This window comes from Excalfactoria chinensis, chromosome 1, assembly GCF_039878825.1.
Source record: "Excalfactoria chinensis isolate bCotChi1 chromosome 1, bCotChi1.hap2, whole genome shotgun sequence".
Classification (NCBI taxonomy): Eukaryota; Metazoa; Chordata; class Aves; order Galliformes; family Phasianidae; genus Excalfactoria; species Excalfactoria chinensis.
This window is the reverse complement of record NC_092825.1, coordinates 11,011,245-11,036,078: the sequence shown is the minus strand read 5'-3', so window position 1 is coordinate 11,036,078 and position 24,834 is coordinate 11,011,245. Positions and strand designations below refer to the sequence as shown.

The following is a 24,834-nucleotide window of genomic DNA, read 5'->3' as shown; positions in this document are numbered from 1 at the left end:
CACATCTTCTACCCCTTCTGAAACCTGACCTTTTTATGATTCCCCCTGTACAGCTCCACCCAATGCATGTTAACAGCTGCATATTCTATGGTCTGGGAAATCTGCAGTCCTAGCATATGTCCAGAGTGATCCTGTTATCAAAGCATTGGTATGGATTCAAGAGACCAAGGGAATGATGTGACATGCAAATGAAAATTTTCTATTCTGTCTGAAGTGACTAGAATAAATTTACTGCTTTGCGTCGGGATCTGAAGCTGAAATTTTAGGTCAGGTACTATCCTCCTGAAGACTCTCTTCTTCAATAAAAAAAAGTAATGGATAGACCTCTCTCAATACAAATAGTCTGTAAAAATTCTGCCTGCACAGAGACAGGGAGTGGCATTCTCCTTCCCCTGTTATATACAAGGGCTGCTCCAAAAGTAATGACTCCTGCTTTATTATTTTGGTGGGTAGATGGATGTTCCTGATATGTCAGTACAGTTTAAACCTTCCTGCCAATATTCTGTTGCATTTTGCTGCTGCGAGACAGACAGCAGCAGGGGGGCAGTCTGACAGAATGGTGTCCGACATGGAAGTGCAAATGAAGTAAAGGTGTGGAGCTGAATTCCTCTGTGTGGGAGAAATGGCACCCACTGTCATTTGCTGACATTTGCTGAACATTTATGGAGACCAACCAGTGGATGTGAGCACAGTGAGGGGTGGGTGGTGCATTTCAGCACTGGCAAAAGGGATGTGAAAGACAAGCAACATTCCAGATGGCCATACAGATTTGCATAACTGTGGCATGCTGGCTCTTGTTCATTGCTGGTGAAAATGTAGAGGTAATGGAGATGACAACATTGAAAAAGTGTGTTTTGTAGCTGAGAATTTGCTCTATCAAATAGTATTATTGTGCTCTCTATGTCTGTTGTAGTTTCCACAGAAATAAATAGAGGCATTACTTTTGTAGTGACCTATGTACTTTGAGCAGGCATTGATAGGAGAGAAGAATAAAAACTGACCTCTCTGAGCAGGTATCACAGGTTGAATCTACATTCACCTTACATAAATCTGATTGACTCTGTTAAGCTAAATAGCATAGAAAATAATCTCTCTGATTTACCTATTTTATGAAGTAACGACCTGGAACAGGCTTTATCTAACAAAAGCTTTCTATTCCCCTTTGCACACAGGATTTTCATGCTCCACAACTAAAATAAAATATGAAAAATCAATGCTAGGACTGCGTTGTGAAATAAAACATAACATACCTAAAATTTTATATGCAGAGTGTGAAGATCTAATTTGTGAAAAGGAAAGCAGTCTTAACTGAGCTAAAATGATCATGCTTTGCTTTATTCATTGGCTAATAAGATCTGCACCTCACCGGATGTCCAAATCTTACAGAGAAAGTACAACATTTATTTAATTAATACATTATTTTACAGATTCCAACTGGAATATTACTATGAAATCAGACCCTCGAGAAACAGAATGACTGAATGACTGAGTCACTGATTTGAGACACACTGAATATATTTGGTCGCATTAACTGTACTGATGACTGAGAATTCCTGGTATACCTTCAGTTTAACATTCAATGTTTGTACCCATTTGTATCCAAATTTGTTAATTTCACCCATGTCTTGTCAGCTAAGCACTGCAGAGGATACTAGCATTATATTATGACATATTAACAGCAACTTAATATTGAACTTGGGAACTTACTCAACATAATAAGTGCCATAAATGGGATCATCAATTTTCTCCCAGCCATATGGAAGCTCTGAAAAACAAAGATTTATCTCTCTCAGTAAATGAAATACAGAATGCTATGATTTCAGATAGTGAAATAGCAGATCTTTGCTGGATGTTGAGGGAAATAACTGGATAGTGAGGTCAGATAAAATCACCAAAGCAAATGCCAAACATTGAACACGCACCAGGGTGACCACAAGTAGCAGTAACTAGAAAACTGGCACGCAAACAAAGATCTCAGTCTTGAGAAAAACACATTTTAGTTGAACTACTTTACTGTTCCAACAGCTGTGCCAGCCAACAACAGTAGCATATCTTGTATGACATCACTGCAAGAGGAAGTGAGGGATTTTTTTTTTTTCTTCCAAATAGTTCCAAATAGATACACAAACACTCATATAGACACACACAAGCACTTTGCTTTTTGAACAATTTTTTTTTGTTTTTTTCTTTGCTATGAACCCTAGATATGTTGGTCTAGAAGAAAGGAAAAGAGTTTGACTCCTGTCACTTAAGTATAAGAATGTCTAAATGCTCCTGAATGGTTTGTTCTATTTGTTTCACTATGATGGCAATTCCATGGTCTTCAAAGTCATGCAAAGCTTAGTTCCATATGAGAGTCATCATGGTACACAGAACTACATGGAAGCGTAAACCAAAATAAAGTATTTTAACATCTGCCAGCCTGAACACTTGAAAAAGAGGAGACACCTAAAACATTCAGGTATTAAAAATTATTAAATACATTAATGTAATGATCTTGAAAATGCTGAGATAGCAGGGCCAGTATCCTGGACCCAGTGGGCAGAGAAGCCAGGCAGATGTTGAATTCAGGTCAGCCAAGAACTTCAGTAAAATCTGTAGGAAACTGTCCCTGTGCTGGTTCCCACAGTCCTATGTATCTTGGGATGGATCTTGGGATGTAATTCACAAACATTCAAACACATGGATGATGATATACAAGTCTTGTACTGCCTCTATGGTAAATTTAATTCCTAGTGTAGTCCTCTTCATAATTTGCTGTGAAAAAATGGTGATTTCACTTAATCCTATGACATAGAATAAAATATTAGTTTAAATACTACAAGCACATTTTACTGGAATGGAATATTGCTCAGTTTTTTTCATCTAATCAACTCTATGTTGCTTTCATATCTGTCCACCTGCACTGATAAATTCCATGCATACTCAGAAATGCACAAATGTGAACACTGACACACACAGAAATGTGTGCATACATCTCTTCTACAATGTGCGTTAGTATGCACAACTTTTTTCAGCTATGTAACAAAAAAAAAAAAACAACAAACCTAGCTATTCTGTGAAAATTTAAAAGTAGGTATTGTATTTCTGTAAATAAAGTAAACAGACTCATATTATATGTTTTATTTTACATATTTATGAAAATCCCAAATAATTTGAGGATTTACTGTTAACATGTTGGTTTATTTTTCTCTAAAGTAATGATGCATAACATCATAACAGAGTACGGACTGAAAGACCTGTTGAGAATGCAAATGTTAAGTCCCATTTTCTAGTGTAAAAGTCTGTAAAAATTAATGAATTGGAGATATGGTGGAGAACCCACTTTTAAATGCATGGGTTGAACCACTGATTATCTAACATCATAAAATACTCATGGGTTCAGAAGAAAGGAAATAAAAGAATACGTTGGTGTATATGACAGATATTAACTCCACGTTAGTCTATGCTCTAATTTTATTTTCCACTGTAGATGCAGCCTGTAGAGCTCTATTTCATTAAAATTCTGCATTGACCAGTAAAAATAGCTAGAACACAAAGTCCAAGCCCCCTCCTGAAGTATGGCAGATAGGGTTAGCGGAGTGTAGTTTACTACAGGGCTTCTGTTGAAAGAATCTTTTGTTACACTTGCTTTCAGGAGCGCTATGATTATTTTTCATGACATTAAATAGTGGCATCTATTCCATTTTTCACTGTTGAAGTGAAAGATTGCAGGACAGGAATACTTTATTGACTCATCAAATAGGAAGCAAAGCGTTTGCCAAATTGAGGGTGAGGGCATTGCAGTTTCTCTTTTTCAGTTCACTGTGCCTAATGATGATCATTAAGGATGAGAGTGAACAGTAAACATTAATAAAAGAGAATTGTTATAAAACACTTGTGGAGGAGATTACTGTTGGCCATTATGATTTGAAGTGGGAGGAAGCAATAGATTTCAGATCTCTCTGATATTCATTTGATAGCTCTAGCACAAAGCATTCACCTATAATTCCTGCAACCAACAGTTTCATGGTTACTATGTTATATATGAAGCCTTCATTTTCATGGGCATAACAGTTCTGTCATTCAAGTCTTTCAGTTTTATTGATTCCAGCAGAATTTCTCTGTAAAGTGAGGAAAAACCTTAATCTACACTTTCTTTTGTATTTGGTATTATATTCCCACATATTCCCTCGAATCATCCATTTGAGGCCCTCTTCATGAACATTCATAAAATCACTATTTAAAAATCAGTAAAAGGTTGTACAGCACTTGGCAGTGCTGATGCTACAAGTAGATGGAAAGAAGCCAGATAATCTGTATAGAATGTATATATGCTCCAGATTTTTGCATTTCATATCCCTCACGAGAGAAGAAGCATCTAGCTGGTGCTGCAGCAGTCATCCAAAAAAAGATCAAAAAGGCAGAGCTGACACTCAGATACCTTCCTCAGTATGCATCTGGGTAGGTTTTTAAATGCAGAAGGAGCCGTACTTCTGAAAGTTAGATGCCCAGTGTTAACAAAGGCCCTTGTATCTTCAAAGAAAGACAGAAAGAAGGAAGGAAAATAAGAAGGAAGAAAATAAAGGAAAGACGAATGTAAATTGAAGCAGGTCATTTTAATAATCAGTGGCAGTGCCTTTTCATCACAGCCTGCTTATGTTAATGGTCCAGATGCTCTTATTCTGCCTTCTGAAAGCTGTTGTATTTCAGAATGATTTTTGATGGTGTCACTTAATCTTCTCTGTGGATAGAGGAAAGAACACATTTTAGATCTCGATCTGCCAAGATGAAAAAAACAAACTAACAAACCCAGAGATCAATTTTCCTAAAGTTAATGCATTACTAATTACGTTACAGAATCATAAAAACCTTTTGAGGTTTCAGACCAACAGCCAGCATTGTGTCACTACCCTGCAGACAGCCTGGAAAGAAAGATGAGAACGTATTTCTGGAATCAGTTGTAATCAAAATATTTATATAGTAAAAAGCGAGTGTAGTTTGAGAGAGATAAAAAAAACACCGTTGTTGTGAATGTTGTCAAAAAGGATGTGGAACAGGTTGGGTCATCTGCCCTGCCTTGTTAACACCCATGAGCAGTTGAGGAGCCCCCTAACCTAAATATGATGTTTTTCAGAAAAATGCCACACCTTTCCATTTAACAGCCTGTGCTCGCTTTATTTCTTTTTCCTCTCTTCTTTACTTCTCTGCTCTTTCTCCTGATTTCAAATTCATTTTTCTTTTCCCCTTTCCAAGTAAGTTACCTCCTACCAAAAGTAACAAATGATTTGGGTTAAAAGTTAAAAAATAGAGTGCCACTCCCCGGCCCACTGCAGTTGCACACTCTTCCAGTTTCCTTAAGAGATAAAGTCTTTGCAAACATTTATCTGCAAGTGTAAACCAGTGGTCCTCATCGCTTGGCTTACACAGAAACATGCAGCCTGCCATACCCTATGGCAAAATGCAGTGCTTACCAGGTTGTGGGTGCTGCTCAGTGTGTGCTGTGCTGTGCTGTGCAGGAGCAGAGTGCTGGAGATCTCTGGTTTGAATGCTCCTGTTAGCACCTGTCTACATTGCCAAGCTGATATGCAAAACAGATACAGAAAATAAATCTTATGAGGAGCATCTGAGGGAACTGAGATTGTTTAGCCTGGAAAAGAGAAGGCTCAAGGGAGACCTCGTGGTTCTCTGCAACTGCCTGAAAGGAAGTGGTGATGAGGTGGGGGTTGATCTCTGCTTCCGCATAACAGTGACAGGATGAGAGGGAATGGTCTCAGGTTGCGCCCGGGGAGATTCAGGTTGGATGACAAGAAATATTTCTTCCCTGAGTGGTCAGGCACTGGAACAGGCTGCCAAGGGAGGTGGTAAAGTCACCGTCCCTGGAGACGTCCAAGAAACATGGAGATGTTGTACTAAGGGACATGGTTTAGTGAGGAAATATTGGTGGTAAGTGGACAGTGGGGCTAGATGATCTTAGGGGTGATTCTATAAATTGGACTACTGTTCCTGAATACTTCTGTAATAGGCTGCCATAAGAAAACAAAAGATAAATTGCTCATTGAAAGTTGTTATTTAACCTAATATCCACTTAGTGATGTGAATTCTGGTAGAACACATCACTGTATAACATATGAAAACTCCAAAAACCAGCCAACCAGCAACAAAAACCATTTACATGCTACAGTAATTTTTTTTTTTGCTTCAGCACTGTATCAACAGGTTCTTCCACCCAGCCATGTTTCAAGTGTCACTGCCTTAAGCTGAAAAATGTAATCACTATCATGGGTTTCTCAATGCCAGCACACAGTTCAAAAGCCATGAGAGAAATACATTAGGAAAAAGTTAGTTAGAATTGTTCAGTGTCTCAGTGAGATCAGCAGCAACGGCAAGATGGATAACCTCACCACTATAGCAGAAACAAATTCAGTTTTCCTATCAGGAATACCTGGGAGGTTTAGTAAAGTGTACCAACTCCAAGCCACATCAGCTCAATCGCAATTAAATTTGTGTTCTCCAACTGCCATTCTCATACCAGCAAGTTTCACAATGTCATCACTGTTTATGTACTGTCTCTAATCACAAACCATTCATGTGCAATTTGTTCTCATGAATAAAATGACGTTATGCATAATTTATTCTTGCACAATGGAAACAAATGCCTATGTAACATTCACATCTGATAAATGCATCTTCTTCCTTCTGTGCAGCGCATTGTGACATGCTACATCCTTAATTATGCAGAATGTAAACTACTAAATATTACTCTCATTTCAAAAATGTTTTCTCCCAGGATTGTTACCACAAGAAATATTGCCAACAGTGGGGATATTTTTAATGTTAACAGATCCTTCTGATGTTTAGACTTGTAGATCTACTAAGATTTGCATTAACACAGTGAAAAAATAACTCAATTACTGACCTACAACAGTCAGTGCAGTGGGGCAGTATCGGAGCAGTGCCTGTAGGGTGGGCACTGTGAAACAGCCCTACATGTGAAAAGCTGCAGCCTGTGGGAAGCCCATGTGGGGTCAGTTCAGGAAGGATGGCATCCTGTGAAAGGGACCCCTTGCTGGAGCAGGAGCAGAGAATAAGAAAATATGGATGAAAGAGCGGTGTGACTGTGATCATTATTGCCCAGTCCCTTGGCTGCTTGTGGGAAGAGGAGGTGTAGGCTTAAGACCAAAGTTGAGACTAGGAAGAAAATGGGGTAAGGGGAAGGTGGTTTTAATTTGTTCTTTAAGTTCTCACCCCTCTACTCTGTTGTTAACAGGTAACAACTTAAAGTGATCTTTCCAAAACTGAGTCTGTTTCACTCACAACAGTAGCTGGTGAGGGATCTCCTTGTTCATGCCTCAGTCCATGAGTTGTTTAGTCTGTTTTCTCCCTGTCCTGCTGACGAGAGGGTAGTGGTAAAGAGCCTTTGATGGCACCTAGCTATATGGCTAGCCAAGGTCAGCCCACCACAAGTACCCTCCATGGGTCTTTTCAAGAGTAAGCTCAGTTTCTAATCTTAGAATCACAGATTGGCTTGGGTTGGAAGGGACTTCAAAGCCCATCCAGTCCCAGACCACACTGTGGGCTGTCTGCCCCCACCAGCTCAGGCTAGCCAGGGCCCCATTCAATCCAGCCCTAAGCACTTCCAGGGTTGGGGCACCCACAGCTCTAAGGGCAGCTGTGCCAGGACCTCATTCAAACAAACTACAAAATGCTGTTTTCAGTATATTTAAAAATCTATTATTAAAGGAAAGTAGAAACACTTACTGAAAAGTATTCATTATTATTATTATTATTATTATTATTATTATTATTTTCCATCCAATCTTTGTTTTGCTCGCTACTTTTACTCCAGCATTATCTGTGCTGGGCATTTGGTTTGTATACAGACTTTTTAGGGAGAGTGCTTAAAACAGCTCATTGCTGATCACAAAGTTGCCACTGATGTGACTTCTGCTGAGGAATTCAATACTACCATGAACATGGAAAAATCCATGTTTTAGCTACAAGTTCTTGCCTAAGAGAGTGGATATAAATGCATCCAAGCCTCCATGGAATAACTGAACAAGAATAGTTGGGAATCATTTTCTCACTGGTATGTTCGTTATCTCATTTTTAATACTACAAAGGTCCAATCTAAATGGAGTCACTGAAGCCCTTAGCCTCAGAGCTAGCAAATGTGGGCACTGACAGCAGTAAAGTTGCTTCCGTGCTAATCTTTGTGCAGAATGCAAACCTGTCAGAGAAGTTCAGCACATGCCTTGGTGGTTGCTCACACACATGCAGACGAGTTCAGTGCCGCCTCCAGCTGGTTCAAGGTTCAGATGCACACATAAAAGTGACTGTCACAAGTGCACTGATTTTCACCAACAGAAAAGGAGCCCCAAGTGCATCAGCTTTGCACCTCATTATAAATTTCTGATGTTCAGCTGATTGGCTCTACTCTATCTTAAACTGATTTTATTATCACAGCCTCTTTATGCAATATTTGTTGGGCTTTGAAGAAAACAGGATAAAAATAAACATTCTTTTTGATCTTTTGGATGTTCAAATCTTTCAGCACTTGTACTTCACTACTGACTGTATCAATTCAGACTTATTACAAAACAGTGTTTTCTGCCAAACAGCTTCCTGATCTTATGAAGTTAGGGCTTTCTTCTATTTGCTTTTCAGCCTTCTCTTTTACTTATATTATTTCCTTTGCTGTTAAATGTTTAACAGCATACCCCATGAATTTACAGAGTTACTGAATTTACTGTTATTATATAACCCAAAACCTTCAATTTGGCTACTGACCTAAAAAGACCCACAGAAATATATAGCTGGTAATAGCACAGGGTAGACCTCACAGAAAGCAGCTGGATATTCTGTTACTAACATCTTCAACTCATAGATAAACTTCAACAAACTGAAGCTAGCTGCAGACCTCCTAAGTTCCAGTGCAAGAAAGGAAAAAGCCCTTTATTCTGTAAGAAACCCAAATTACAGATTTTATGTTATTTTTAATGCTGAAATTTACTAAGAGAGAAGCAGCACTACCCTCTGCCTCTCCTCACAGGGTGGGTGCCCTCACCCCTGACCATCTTGGTGGATCTCAGCTGAACTTGCTCCCATTTATCAAACTGAACTGAACCACTTGAGTCCCCCTGAACTAGTCACCAGCAAACTTGATTTTCTGCCTCCTCTAGGTTACATGAAAAGATGTCAAACATGACAACCTCCACTGTAAACCCCAGTAGTACTCCTCTAGCACTATAATTTAGTATAGTACGACCCATTAATCACTACTCTCTGAGTCCTGTAATTCAAACAATTATTTACCTGTGTAGCTCTAGATCCATTCAGATTGTAACACCTTAACTGGGATACACAAATACTGTGGAAGACAGAGAGAAAAATCTTGCTGAAATGAAGGTAAAGGACACCAATCACTTTTGCCTCATTCACAAGCTCAGTATCACAGAAGTCAAATTATCTGGGCACAATTTGCACTGGGTAAATTTACGCTGGCTCTTCCCAGTCACCACCTTCTCCTTCAGGTATGCAGAAACGTGTTTACAGAGCACTTGCTTCTTTATTTATTCAGAGGCATCTCACTAGGGCCTAACATCTGAGAGTTTCCTGAGCTCCTCTGCTACAGCACATTGAAGTTCTCTACTTCATGGCCACTACAGCCAAGGCTGCCCTTGATTGCCACATCTCCCATTAGTCCCACTAATTCCAGGTATGCACCAACCCTCATGGCCCATCTGGTACCTGTGTCAAGAAGTTATCCCTAAGAATCTCCAGAATCCTTGTTGCATGCTTGCCTACTGCCCTGTTGCCCATCGAGTGGAGGTCAGGTTAAATTTCCAATCAAGTAGAATGGAATCTATGATCAGAAGCCTCTTCACAAGTTGTTTAAAGAAGGCTTGATTGTGTTCCTCACTTGGGTGTCATATTAGGGGGTCTGTGATGACATCCAACAGTGATGTCACCTTTACCAGCCCCTCCTCTGATCCTGGCTCTCTACCAGACTGCTCTTGTAAGAAAGCTCAATGTCTCCAAGCTGTTCCTTCACATAGAGGGCAACCCCTTTTCCTCAGCTCCCCTGGCCTTCTTTCTTAGTAAAATAGGTAATTTTACCTTGTTCCTGGAGAATTTTTTAAAATAGAGAGAATTAATTTTCAGACAGCTTTGAAAATGTATGATTCATGACTTCATTGTTTCACTGGGACTTGAAATTCTCAACTCAAAGTTTTGAAATAAGGCATATAGAGTGTTTTTTGTTTCTCTTCCTTGGTTTTATGTTAAATGTTTATTACCTGAATTGATATGACAAGCCTGAGGGGAAAATGAATAGACATGTAAAAAGAAATGGAAAAATGTAGCATCTACAGAAATAATGGGAAAACACAGCTGAGTACTATCTTGTGTGCTTTAGATTAAAGTAATAGTCTAGCGGAGGTTCACTGATAGCAAGTTTTCCTGTCCAGACTGTAAAGGTGTATTATTCATTTGTGATGAGCCACAACAGCCTCCCAAGTATCACATACTGGCCATGGATGGAGATTAAATAAACCAGTTCTCTGACTGAATACAAGACATTTCACATTTCATTATTTCATTTCCAAATAGCCAATGAAGTTGCATGCAAGCAGACTGAAGAATGCTCTGCAAGGTACTTCCTACATGATCTGTTTCCATGACTACCATGCTTTTAAATATAGCGTTTTCACAACTCTGAACAGTAGCTGGGTGGGCGCAACCCAGATATGTTAGTTATTTAACTAATATTTCATGAAATAGATAAATTAGTACAATTGATGGGAGATTTCTGTACACTGTGGAAAATTCAGGTTAACACTGGAGAAGCTAAGGCAGCAGTTCTTGACTTATACCAGTACAATGCCACTAGAATCTGGTTTTGTTTCCTCATTGGCTTCATTGTCTTGTCTAGGGTGACAGCTTTAAAATGCTCATATTTTATTACTTTTTCTTTGTTGCACAATAGATAAGAATCTGCTTTAGTTGCATATAACTGCTTTCTGAAAGTTCTTGTCATAACTTATTCATCATTATGCATTAGTTATATTTATGAGGACACTCAAATTGAGTCACTCCATACTTTAAACAGTATGTTAAAAATCCCTTGGCATTTGAATGACAAGGAAATATGTATGAATGCAGAAGCTTATTTTTCTTTATTTGAATTGTAATGCCATCTGCCAAAACTCTCTCAGAATGTTTCTGTGACAGCATCAGAAAGAAACTTTACATAAGAAACAGGAGTGTGCTCTTTTGTTAATCTAACGGAGACACATTCTGTTTGCATTTATAGGAGCACTTTGCAAATGTAGTGACCAGTTAATACACCAATTTGTGACAAGGACAAAATAATCATATTCGTAGGTCACTTTTCTATCAAGACTTTTAATTGTGTGGATAATAATAATACATTTTCTTCAATGTTCAGTAATTTTGGCAGGTAGCTAATGTAGGAAGAAAAAAATATAAGGAAGACAATGTAGCACTTTCATCTTCACAGTTTAATCCATTACTTTTTACTTTAATGTTTGGCAGTGTCATGAAAAGTGGCAATACATACATTCTCCACTACTCTTTTCAGTGTAGAACCTACTTAAGGGTAGAAAAGTAACCCAAACATTGCCTGGAGATGGAGATAGAACAGAAGGATGGATTAGAACAGAGGGATGACTGGTTTTACACCAAGTCTGGTTTATCATTAAGCATCTCCAAAAGCTTTCAGATTCTTTTCCTAAAGAAAAGAGCCTCCTATTTCTCTCAAGAAAACCCCACCCTCCCACAAAGGAGCTGCAGTCTATTTTTAATTTTTGCCAAACATTGCAGTTATTTGCAAATCCCACCAGCAACACTGTCCCCGAGTTCTGCTGTTCAAGAGCACCTCTGTTATTTTGTTTGTCTTTACTAGTCTCAGAATGTCTGAGTGGACTTAGGTTATAGCTGCTATCTCAGAAGAGGCATATCCACAACACTCAATAGGAGATGTGACTACCTGTTCACTTTGTCATTTATGTGGAGCAGTAGCCTATTTGCATAAATCAGGGGACTTTCAAGTTACTCAAAAGAATCAGCGCTGAGAGATGATATATATTACTTTCATGATTGTGTTTTGGAATCAGCAACAGATCTAATTGAGTTACTCAAACTGAGAGTAAACTTTTTGTAGTGCATGCCCTTGCTTTGTCCCATATGATAGTTTTGATTTCTATGTAGGTATTATTTTAATTTGTTATTTTAATTAATTACATTATTTAAATTATTTTAATTGCTTTTGTACTTAATGGTTGAAAGCCAAATTGAAACTGTTCCAGCTCAGTAGTATAATAAGCAAATCTTTCATTTCACTTTTTAATTTTCTATTAGACTTCTAATTTCTGCTCTTTAGTGTTCTCCAGTGTCATCAGCTCTTTAAATACCAAGATGCAAGCAAGTTCTCAGAAATCCAGACCCTCCACACTCCATCACCTATACCTTATTTCTAATGGGGTACAGTCTAGTACAAAGTTGGAACAAAGTAGACCCAAGAAGACCCTATGGTACCACCAAGCATGATGATTAAACATATATGAGTATCTCATTTCAGTTCAGCTTTGTCTGTGTCTATTTTATACTTTCTAATTCCTTTGTGAACCAGCTTAGAAGTAATCAAATGGCTTGCTTTTCATGAACTGGTCTAGTGTACCTGGTTGAAATGTTCTGAGGATTAATCCTTTGGGAACCTGAGAACAAAACAGACTGAGCGCTTAGGCTGGGTCACCTCAACACCAACCACTTTGTTCAGAAGTCTCAGTAGGAGGGGCAACAGCATAATAATAATAAGCCCCAATCAAAATAACATGTACAAGTAAGACCTCCTGTTCAACCAAAGCTGTCCCTACATTGGGAAAAAGAAATCGGAGGATAACAGATAAATGAACTACAGAAATTACAAGCAAGTATAAGCGATAGAGAAAAGGTGAAACCAGGAAACATTTTTTTTAATATTGATTTAGACGTCACCCTTTGTAAATAAGCATAGCTGCAACGTAATGGAAAGAGCAAATAGGCACAGAACAGGACAACTTTTAGTGACTGCTTATGTTTTGTCAAACATTTGTAGTCCTCATAAAACTTAGTAAATTCCAACCATTTTCAGGCAGAACTCAGAAGATGAGAATTCCAGGGACTTCTTTGCTGGACAAATGTAGTGACTATAATTATAATCTGAAAGAGCTCAAAGAGACTTCTTTTCATGTCTCTATGTATAGGATCTCCTGACATTGTAACTACAGTGCTTACTATGGCTGTAGAAAGTAAAGTTGGGGCTGTGACCCGTAACTTTCAGATGCAGCACAGGCTAATCATTTTGAGGAAAATATTACATGCCTATAGAATATGTATGCTCAGCTCCTTGGTGTGTCTCTTGTATTGAGCTACAGTCAGGATTTGTGGATTTAAACTATTCTTTGAGATGTAATTAGGTACTTGCATTTCACAGGCTTGGTTTACACCTGGTTCACTGATCTCACAGGAAAAGATTATTTCTGTATCATGGGACAAAATAAGCCTCCAGTCTTTTCTAAGAAGTCCTACAAATGCAGAGAATTGCATGCTACATGCATTTTAGGTGCATATTTTTCTCTGCTCCACTGACAAAGTCACTTTTGAAACTGCCATGTTTGTAAAACAGTTGGCAATGAACACTTGCAGCACCTGTGGCAGAGGCACCCTCTGCCAGCCTTTTTAGTGCACAGTGAAATGATAAAAATGTATTAGTTTTCCACTTTGCAGTTGCAGTTCTAATTACACAATGCAGCTGGTGCTGCAGGAAAATCTGTGCTGTGTAACTGTAAAGGAAGTGGAAGGAGTGAAAACAGTGTTGCTTTGAAATTGTCTATTTTTTCTCTTTAATGTCTTCTTTTCTCTTTAATGTCTTTTTTTCTTCTACCATTTCAAGAGTAAATGTTGAGAAAAGGCACAGGGACAAGGGCAGTAGATAGGACAGGTGGAAATGAGAAAGGATTGATGTGAGAATGACAGGAGGAAGATACATTGGTATGGATGGCACAAAGGCTGGACAGACCTTTCCCGAACTGGCCTTGAACTACTCGTTTCTCTCCATACTTATTTCTCTCCTCCATTATTTGCCAATTGGTTCTCTTTGTCAGTTCTGTTTCCCACACGTTCCTCTATTTCTCTCTCTGTGTCTTTTAAAATTCTGTTGTTGGCTTCTTTCCCTGTATTTTTTCTTTTTCTTAATTATTTCGGTCAGTTATAAACAAGATACCTTTCCATTTCCTATGGACAGTGGAAGAGAATGTTGTCTCCTGTGAGTGATTATGCAATTTGTATCTTGTGACTTAAAGAAGGGAGAATCTTTGTGTTTATAACATCCCTGTTTGCAGAAGCTGAGTATGAATATCTGTATCAAGTCTGGAAGTGAACTGAAGTTAAACAATATGGTTTTAAGATTGCAGAATTACAGAATTGTTTGAGTCGGAAGGGACCCTTAAAAGGTCATTTTGTCTAACTCCCTTACAATGAACAGGGACACCTACAGGTAGATCAGATTGTCAGAGACTTGAATGTTTTCATTATGACATCACTGCTCCTTTAAATCACTTATATCCTAAGATGTTCATTCATTAGTGAATGCTTATCGTGATAAAGAGTTTATAAAACTCAGTTTTATAACAATGTCAGTCTAAGTTTCTTCTAAGAACACTTGCATTTCTCTGTGTTCCTTTAATAAAGGCAATTAATAACACTCAGATGTCTTCAGATTACAACTGTAAACATGGTAAATATGGTCTGTATCTGGACTGTCAGTTGTAGATGATTGTTTTAAAATGACTGAAGTTTACAATGCCTTATCATCATTTGCTCAGATTGCTATCTACTTGTGCTCTTATGACAAATAGAACATCTTCTTAACCTGCAAGAAATGGGGACCTCTTGAACAACTGCAATCCTACAACCATTATGGTCTCATGTCTATTTAACAGGACTGTTAGAAGGAATTGGTGTCAAACACTATGTCTGAGTACCCACTGTTTGATACACTGGTCAGACTTCTGCCATTCAGATGTCACCAAGGTTCTGAAGTAATTTTATAACATGAAATGAGAGGGCACTGTCATCAATATTTAGTTAACACAGCAAGAGGCAAAACACATCCAAATAGTAGAATGATATAATATTTTTTGAGTTGGAAAAGACCTTTAAAGGTCATGTAGTCCAACTCCTCTGCAGTGAACAGGGACACTTACAGCTAGATTGGGTTGCTCAGAGTCTGTTCCTGCCTCACCTCGGGGACAGGTCTCCAGAGTATCTTTCTGTCTTAGTTAATGAAATGGTTAAAAGGAAGAAAATAGTTATGAAAAACTACTGCTATTGCCGAATCAGTAGGTTTGCCACCTATCATTTTCACTTTTGATAAATTAATAAACGCTTCAGCTACTAAGGGCAATTACAGACTGTGACAATAAAAGGAAAATAATTTAAAAAAGCAAAATCAAGGACATTAGCAATTGGTCTTGCAATAAGAAAACATTATATTAAAGAGAGGGGAAAATCATTCAATCACTGCAATACGAATGGTCTTGAGATGCCAAATATGAATATAAAATTCAATTTTCAATTTATTTAAAAGTTTAGATCTGCACTCTTTGATTTAGACTCATGTCAAATGCAAATCACATTAAGCAGAAGAAAACGTTTGGAAGGAAGAAGAGAGAGCCAAATAAAATGCATAATCTGCTCCTTTCTCCCTCCTAGATAAGACCTTGATCTATTAAGGTTAGCACAAAAGAAAAAAGACCTTAATATTTTTTACCTCTGAATCTTTTTTTTTTTTTTTTTTTTCTTTTGTAATGGATATTTATGATACCCTCTGAGTTATCAGGAGGCCAGAAAATGGGAACCTCCACTGAACGTTTTATTTTCAAAGAGCTATAATCAAATATAATAAACAATAGAATCAAAACAAATGTGAATAAGCAGATCACGAAAGCAAAATCTGGAATCTGAATAGTGTCCTTTCTGTTGTCCTTTTGGAAGCAATTAGTAGACTGGCACCTTTAGATTATTTTTCATGTTTGCCAAAGAAAATACCTTTTAACTCCATTTATATGAAATTGGTGCAGGACAAAAAAGACTGAAATAACAAAATCAGAAAGTGTGATCTGATCCAGCAAAGATATGGTGCAGTGCAGAAGGAAATTATGGTACATTAACACTCCATCACCAGCACAACTAAAAGACTGCAAAGATAAATGTTCCTTAGAAAAAATCTCCATAAGAATTAGAGAATGATGAGCTAACAGTTTTAAATTTAAAATAAAAAATAATACTGTTTTGTCTTTTTTCTTTCTTTCTCCACTCTTTCTTCCTATTACTACTGTTACAGATTCTCTCATTACTTTCTTTTACCAGGGTTAGAGAACTCGATGTTATCTTTGACCAGTGGCTCTGAGTACATTTTCCAGACAATCAGTCCTTCAAGAGCTATAATCTGAATTGCTCAACATGTACACTTCTTACATCTGATGCATCAAAAAGAACCAGCCCACACATAAGAAGTCCTCAGAGTTTCAAATTATAGAGTTACATATACTAGACTGTCAAAATTCATTTTCTAAAAAATTATCTAGTGTTTTAATAAAAGTCTAGATTTTCTCATTCCAAACTCAGTCCTTTTTCAGCATCAAACTTTATTGGGAATGCAGTCTTCAGAAGAAGATCAGAAAGCAGATCAGTAGTGTGAATGGCTATGGAATGCAGGAATGTGGCCAACTTGTGTCCAGTAATTTCAGTTTCTCTATAGGTGAGTTACTTTTATTTCTTCCTCCTCTCCTCCCACCTTTCTCCCTTCCTTCTTCTCTCCAACTTTTCCAACCACTCACTGTTAAGAGACACTTTTTACAGATCCACATTTCAGTCCTCATATATCTTCCTATAAATGTACTCCTTTTAAATAAATAAATAAATAAATAGATATCTATTAATGTGGATCGATTTATCCTGAATTAGAATGTGAAATGAATAAGAAATCTTAAGTACTGTTGTGATTTCCGCAAAATCTGTGTCAAATGACTTTTCACAAGACTTTGGCTCTTGAAATTGTAGGTGGGCTTCTCAGCCTGTCTAGGTGTGATTGATGCTGTTGTTTTGAAGCAGATATAAGGCAAATATATTAGTCATTCATACGGCATTCTTCCACCAAACTAATTATTTTAAAGCATCCTGAAGGTCTACAAAATGATATAATGCTCAGTGTGCCAAACCTGACTGGACTGACAACAACTAACTACCGAGGCAGGGAAGAAGGAGTCTTTATATGTCTTAGAGGAAAGACAAGACAGGAAGAAGTGGAGAAGGAATTTCCCTTTATAGGAGAGCAGCTATAGTGACTGAAACTCGCCTGGAAATGGATGAGGAGTCAGCTGAGATCATACATGTCGGGATTAAGAGTGGATAAAGGTGACATTATATGGGGTATCTGCTACAGGCCCCCTCTCAGGAAGAACAAGCAAATTCAACCCCCTGTAGACAGGCAAGAGCAGCTTCATGTTCACAGGCAATTGTTCCCATGGGAAGCCTCATCCATGCTGATATCCACTGCAAGGACAACACAGCAAGGCATCTGCAATCCAGGAGGGTCCTGGAATGCAACAAGAACTTCCTTACCCAAGAGAAGCAAACAAAGAGAGGTACTCTTCTAGACCTCATACTTATCAAGAAGAATAATTGTGTTGGAGATGAAAGTCAAGGGCGGCCCTGGCTGCAGTCACCACAAAATGGTGGAGTTCAGGAGGGGAGGAGAGGGGTAGAATTCAGGCTCTCAACCCTGGATCTCAGGAGAACAAACTTCAGCCTGTTCAAACATTTGACTAGAAAAGCCCCATGGGACTATTGGACCCTGGAAAGAAGAGAGGCCCAAGAAAGTTCGCTAAAATGCAATGGTTCCTAGTTGTCTAGATTGTTGGATTATGGTTTGCAGAAAATGTTTAGAGAACTGCACAGTAACACCAATGCACGACATTGAAAGTGCGCAATAAATACAGCACATGAAAATATAATGAGTGAAATAAATTTTGGTTCAATAGTTATTCCTCATTTTGTTCTTTTCAGCTTCAGCCTCTGACTCTGATTCCAAGATGTGTTTCAAAGCACAGCCTATTCAGGGTACACACATCTTTGGAACACATTTGTATGTTGCTGATCGCCACTTTTACTGTCTAGATTTTTTTCTTTTTCCTAAATATTTTTAATGACAATTTGTTGCATTTGGGAGAGAAATTTGCTTTTCTACTTTACAAAAATGCTCTCTTAATCCATAATTGTATATGCTATCTCAGAGAAATCTAGGCTATAGCACTTTTAGTCACACTCGCACACCCAGTACGTTCTCTCTTGTCATGCAGGTAACATTTTATTGACCTATTTCAGTTACAGCTCATTAAACACAGCTGCTGTAATGATTGAGAAAAGAGCAGAATGTGAAAAAACAAAAATCTGTAGTACTAAAGCAAATTAAGAGAAACAGAAATGGGGTATTTAAATTCTTTCATCTAAATTCTGCTCTGAGATCCACACAAGCCCTTTATTATTTATTTATTTATTTATTTAATATTGTCCTAATGCTTGTAGTCTACACACACATATATATATATATATATAATATCCATGTAACTAATACAATATAATATCCATGAGTAACTAAAGTACCAGATATATTATACTCCTAGACCTGAATAGACTTGGCAGCACAAAGCTGCATAAAAGCTACTTCTGATAAAGAAGACCTATAAGAGCTTGTCAGGCATCACCTCAACATGTCTTGAAAGCTGATTTTATGCTGTTCTGCACTGAAGTTGTCAAGAGATTTACTTATTTTCTAAGTTCTTCAGGGCAAAGATCAGCTAATACTTATGTTTGTTTGGTATCTACAAAAAAGGGTTGTCTTTTACATTCTGTGACAATACCAATTATTAGTCAGAAACCCATAGTAGCAACAGGTCAAGCAGGGCCAAAACATGCCGTACATATTAAAAAATCCACAGTGATGATAACAGAAAAAGATTTATCCTGGATAGCTCCTACACAAGCACAACAAAGTCAGGAAGGATGTCATAAAAGTTTTTATCTGAGATATATAACAAAAGGATCTTTAGCTACAGTAAACAGCAAACCATAAAACAACTCCATATTCTTAGCAGCAGGTTGGGATGGAAGCAGATGGTGAAAATGATAAAGAATGAGATTCCATTTTAGCTTCTGAGCCATTCTATTGAGCACTCTTACTTTCCTGAGATTTCCAAGACATACAGGTATGTTTCTATTCAATTAAGACTGAATTTGCCTCTAGTTACAACTCAGCATTTATTGAATTGTAAGGATCCTTATATTCAAGATTTTATGTGCTGACTTCAGGTAAATCATAGTTCTGTATGGCATCAGCCCTACTGCTGAGGTATTTTATGTTTGTTCTTTAAATTGCTTGCTCAAAGCAATACTTGTTTTTCAAATGCATAGTTGAAGAAATAATCTCTCCAGCAGCTTTGCAGAATTATTTTCCACATAAAGTGCTAAATCTGGCTATTGTGCTCAGCTTTCCAGTACAGGTGGCTACTGATATGTATTTACAGATTACTTCAAAATATCTACAAAATGCCACATCGTTATGTTAAGAAGCATTTAGATATGGTAGCCTAAACTGCGCTTTTGATTCAAGGTATTAAAGCAAAGAGCTTAACAGCTTAAATCTGAAAACATATCTGCACCTGGTTTTGAAGGTAGAATTGTTATTATTGGTACCATTGTTAAAGTCACTTTGAGATTGATAACCACAGACTGTATTGATTCTCTTGGGCCTAGGTCAACTCACACTGAAGTCAGTAAAATGGATGTTTACTTGCTCTGAATTCTTCAGAAATGAATTTGTGATGTTTAGAACTGGCAAAATTCTTTGTATTGGCTACTTATTTTACAAAAACCATAGATGTTTTACCTGTAGAAGAAATAATTTTCACTGTAACTGCTGGAACACTAAAAGGGGAATACTTTCAAAGGCATAATCATAGAATCATAGAATCATAGAATCATAGAATTACTCAGGTTGGAAAAGACCTTGAAGATCATCAAGTCTAACTGCAGCCTAACCAGTAGCCTATCTCTTAAAAAAACAACCACAAAACAATACCACAACAACAAACCTCTGCTAAATCATATCCCTGAGTACCACATCCAAACGGCTCTTAAACACATCCAGGGATGGCGATTCAACCACCTCCTTGGGGGGGAGCAGTAGGTGCATTGCTTTTATTGAATTCCTCTTTATATATTCCTTTTTAATACCATGTTCTGCCCATAAAGAGGGCAGCCATGAGCAAACAAAAAAAAAAGCAGCGTGCTCAGCTAAAATGCAAAATTTTTCATTTGTTCTCTCACTTTTTATGAATATTGATGTAATTAAGTAAAATTAATTAAGTTAATTAACTATTAATTAAGTTAATTAATTATTAAGTGCAATTAAGTACTTGGAGTTTAAGTCTTTTCCTCAAATGGGAGTGTCCTTCTCACTAGACTAAGAAATTACACATACTCCATGTTTTTACTGGTTGATAATAATAATCATAATTCTATGATTCTATGACTACTGAATTTACCATTCAGTATTTATTGAATATTTAATATGCAATATGTAAATGAGGGTCGTTCCCATGTTCAAGCCAGTTCTTTTTTGTTTGTTTCAGTGTACAAGTTGACTGTCAGGAATATCTGTAACTTCCATGCTTCTCATCAGTAAGTGATCTTCAGCCACTTCTTGGGAAGAAGGGCATTAGTATGGGTAGCAGCTGCCCTGGAAGACACATGATTTGCTAACTCCTTTTTCCCCTCCTGCAGCTTTTATTGCTGAACATGTCACCATACGATATGGAATATACCTTTGGTCAGTTTGGGTCAGCTGTCCTGGTTGTGTTCCTTCCCCAGCTCCTGCACATCCCCAGTCTACTGGTCTTTGCAGGGGGAGCTGATGCTGTGCAAGGACTGTTCGCTGCTAGACAAAACATCAGTACCATGACAGTGCTGCTCAAACTACACATACAAAGCACAGTACTACAGGGAATGCTGAGGGAAAAGTCAGTTCCTTCCCAGCCGACTGAGTACTAAATTAGGGGTTCAATTATTTTTCCGACATTAGTGTCATTCAAGGTCTTATGCCTATGCGCTAATATTTCCTTATTCCTGGTTACACATATAGAATTATATTATCTATAATTTTTACTGTGGACTCTGTTTGTCCAAATAAAGATTAAAATAAAAGGATGACAGCAGAAGTTACCACAAGGATATTCTTCAAAACAGACTTTCCAAACAACAAGGCATTTACTGCACTGATTCTGTCACTAAAATAGCTGAAAAAATTCTATATGCATGAATAGACACTTCAGAAGGAGAAATTCTGTTTTGTATTTTTCACTCCTATTTGGAAGCACAAAACTGTAGGTAAAATCATTACTCTGGAAATGTACAGAGCTTTACACTTGCTCACAGTTCTTTGGCTTTCCCTCTTCATCATGTCCTCAGGCTACTGTGGCAATTAAGTTACATTCTGAAATCACTGAAATATAGTATGATTCACTTTTGATCACTTACTGTGAAATACTGCTTTGTAAATATTTTTGTTATTGATAGTGACACGTTTACTGCCACGCTTGGTGGAAAGAAAACACATGCGTGTCTGATATCAAGAATTGAAAACGTGACTATGGGAATCCAATATGTTTAATAAACTCTTGCACACTAATATCTGAAATCACTGAATGATGCAACAGATAACAATGCATTTCTGGCAATTTTTTTTTAGTTTAGTCCTCTGGAATCCTTTACTACTCAAATGTTTTATTCCTTGTGCACAAGCCCCAGCACACTGTGTCACAGAATGCTTAAAAGCAGCAATCCCTACTGTGGATCCCTAGTGGGTGATTTAATAACATAATATAAAGCCACTGCTTCACTTCTTTTCAGTATCAGATTGAAATAATAGACAATTAAATATCACTGGTGATTTTGGAGGATGGCAGGTGACCGATGAATCTATGAAAACCGTATTACTCTTAATTCTTATATTGAGGGGTTTAGTTAACAAACTGTAAAGGTATTTGATTTGTTGGTGTACAGTGTAAAAGACAGGGAAAATTATAAATATTTCCAAACTGAAATGATGGTTTATGAGGCTGGGCAGAAGTGCAGTCACTCAGCTTCAGGAGCAGCGGCCTGACTGGAGTCAGAGCGGAGCAGGCACACAAACACGTGCCTCTGATTTTGTGGATCTATTCATGTGATGCTTTGCAGCTCTCACTCAGGAACCTCTATGCATATAAGTCTCAGTTTCATAATTCAATGGATCTTTTCATCATATTGTGTTTTAGCAATGACATTGTTTTCTCCTGTTTCTTGAACAAACGATTTATCAGAGAACTACTGTAAAACAAATTAAAATCCAAATCCAAATGAAAATATTAATTTTAGTAAGACAATGTTCTCTATCATCTTACTATGGAATATATTAAATTTAAAGTTAGAACATGACATTATTATCTTTAAAATTTCAAGTCTGGATGTGGCCCTGGGCAGCCTGGTCTGGTGGCTGGTGACCCTTCCCATGGCAAGGGGCATGAAACTAGATGATCTTTGTGCTCCTTTTCAACCCAGGGCATTCTATGATTCCATGATTTTGTGATAAAATCCTAAATAACCTCAGCTGAAAATAGCACTTCATTTTTTGAAGTAATTTATTTTTATGGAAAGCCACGCAAGGAAACAACAACTTCAGTTTTAACTCATTAGTTTCAAACTTCTTTGATGAAATAATACAGAATAAACCAACAAAAGAAATAAAAATCCTGCCAAGGCATCTGATGTCAACATCTCTATAACACATCTTAGAAGACAAGAATCTATCTGGTTTGTCTCTTTAAATTAGATTCAGTATGATTTCCTCTAATGTGCTTAAGGCCTGAAGTGTGACTCAGTTCAATTTAGGATCTACAGAGGAAGAAGAAATAATTGCTCTTGCAAAGACAATGATCAGCATAGGAAAGAGAAACTGCACTGCAGAAAATCATCAGTAATAAAGTAAGACTTTCAGACAATGGTATCCTGAAGTGCAGGTAGGTTAAATATTACATGAAGGAAAGCAGGGATGGTTCTTTCTACTCACACCCAGGTCAGGTAGACCTGAACAGATTGAACACATTCCCGTGGTATCGCTCTCTGACCAAGAAACAGAAAAAAAGAAGCTCTGTCCTGGAAACTTCACATATGAGATAAGTCATAGAATCATAGAATTATAGAATGGCCTGGGTTGAGAAGGACCACAATGATCACCTAGTTTCAACCCTCTGCTATGTGCAGGGTCACCAACCACCAGACCAGGCTGCCCAGAGCCACATCCAGCCTGGTCTTGAATGCCTCCAGGGATGGGGCATCCACCATGTCCTTGTGCAACCTGTTCCAGTCCATCACTACCCTCTGAGTAAAAAACTTCCTCCTGATATCTAACCTATAGAAAGTCCATCCCACTGGGACCATACTCACCCTCAAATGGATTGGAAAGGTAAAGCAGCTAGCCCGATATTCTGTGGCAATTGTGGTAATTAAATTGTGGGCCTAGACCTAGGAGGTTCTCCGGGCAGTTACAGAAAATAAGAAAACTTTCCTGTTAGCCTGGACAATGAGCTCTCTCCATAGTCTTGTGGTGTTCTGAGTGCAGCACCCTTACATTGTAGGCAGCATTGCTCACAATAACCACCTACCCCAGGCTGCCAGACTGCTCCCATACTTTCTTTTCATTCGTTTAGAATTTGAGTGATCCAGATGTTTCCTAGAACAAGGTCAGAGAAAAACAGGTGGGACAATGATAAAAATCTATGTATTCTGACATCTAGGAAAACATCCTCCCAGGAATGGGACATAGAATCTATATGGAGAACATTTTCATGTCAAATTTGGCTTTTTGTCACCTCCAAAAATTCACTGAACTTTTCAAAAATGACACTTTGTCGATGGCTGTAGTCACGGCTGTACAATACAGCTGAGAGAGCAGCATGTATCTTTTTGTCACAACATGACTACAGCATGCACAGCCTTCCTTGGGTGTGGGAAAACAGAGGAATAAGTGAAAAAATCAGACTTTGCAAGTACTTGTTTCTAAGATACTTGATTCCTTGATTTATTTGATGATCCTTGAAGTCTCTTCCAACCCAAGACATTCTATGGTTGTATGATTCCATTCTATGATTCCAAGTTACCCAAATTTCATCATTCTTGGCTGCTGGGAGCACACATACTACAAACTATCCTTTTCCTTTTGGCAGAAGACAAACAAAAAAACTATTGTAGGTTGTTCTATTTGCTCACATTACAGAAGTCTCTTTTTGAAGTTACCATTTGGAAATCTGAAGATAAACCTCCTGGACAAAAATGTTTTTCATAACAACAACAACAAGAAACAAACAAACAAACAAAAAAGAAAAAACAGATGTCACACCAGATCTTTAACAGAATCACGTATTAGGAAAAGAAAAAATTTATATCACAGAATCACAGAATCACAGAATTATAGGGGTTGGAAGGGACCTCTAGAGATCATCGAGTCCAACCCCCCTGCCAAAGCAGGCTCCCTACACCGCGTCGCACAGGTAGGCGTCCAGGCGGGTCTTGAATATCTCCAGAGAAGGAGACTCCACCACCTCCCTGGGCAGCCTGTTCCAGTGCTCCGTCACCCTCACCGTAAAGAAGTTCTTGCGCACATTCGTGCGGAACTTCCTATGCTGGAGTTTCAGCCCATTG

The 24,834-nt window shown here is 37.9% G+C and overlaps 1 protein-coding gene across 5 annotated transcripts in view; it reads right to left on the bottom strand.

Moving 5' to 3' along the window:
- Positions 1-24,834, bottom strand: part of MAGI2 (membrane associated guanylate kinase, WW and PDZ domain containing 2) — a 694,208-nt gene that overhangs the window by 152,387 nt on the left and 516,987 nt on the right. For all 5 annotated transcript variants that reach the window (XM_072333162.1, XM_072333185.1, XM_072333169.1 and 2 more), the window contains exon 7: positions 1,708-1,765. In XM_072333162.1, coding sequence (XP_072189263.1) covers positions 1,708-1,765 — 58 coding nt within the window. The remainder of the gene's footprint in view (positions 1-1,707; positions 1,766-24,834) is intronic.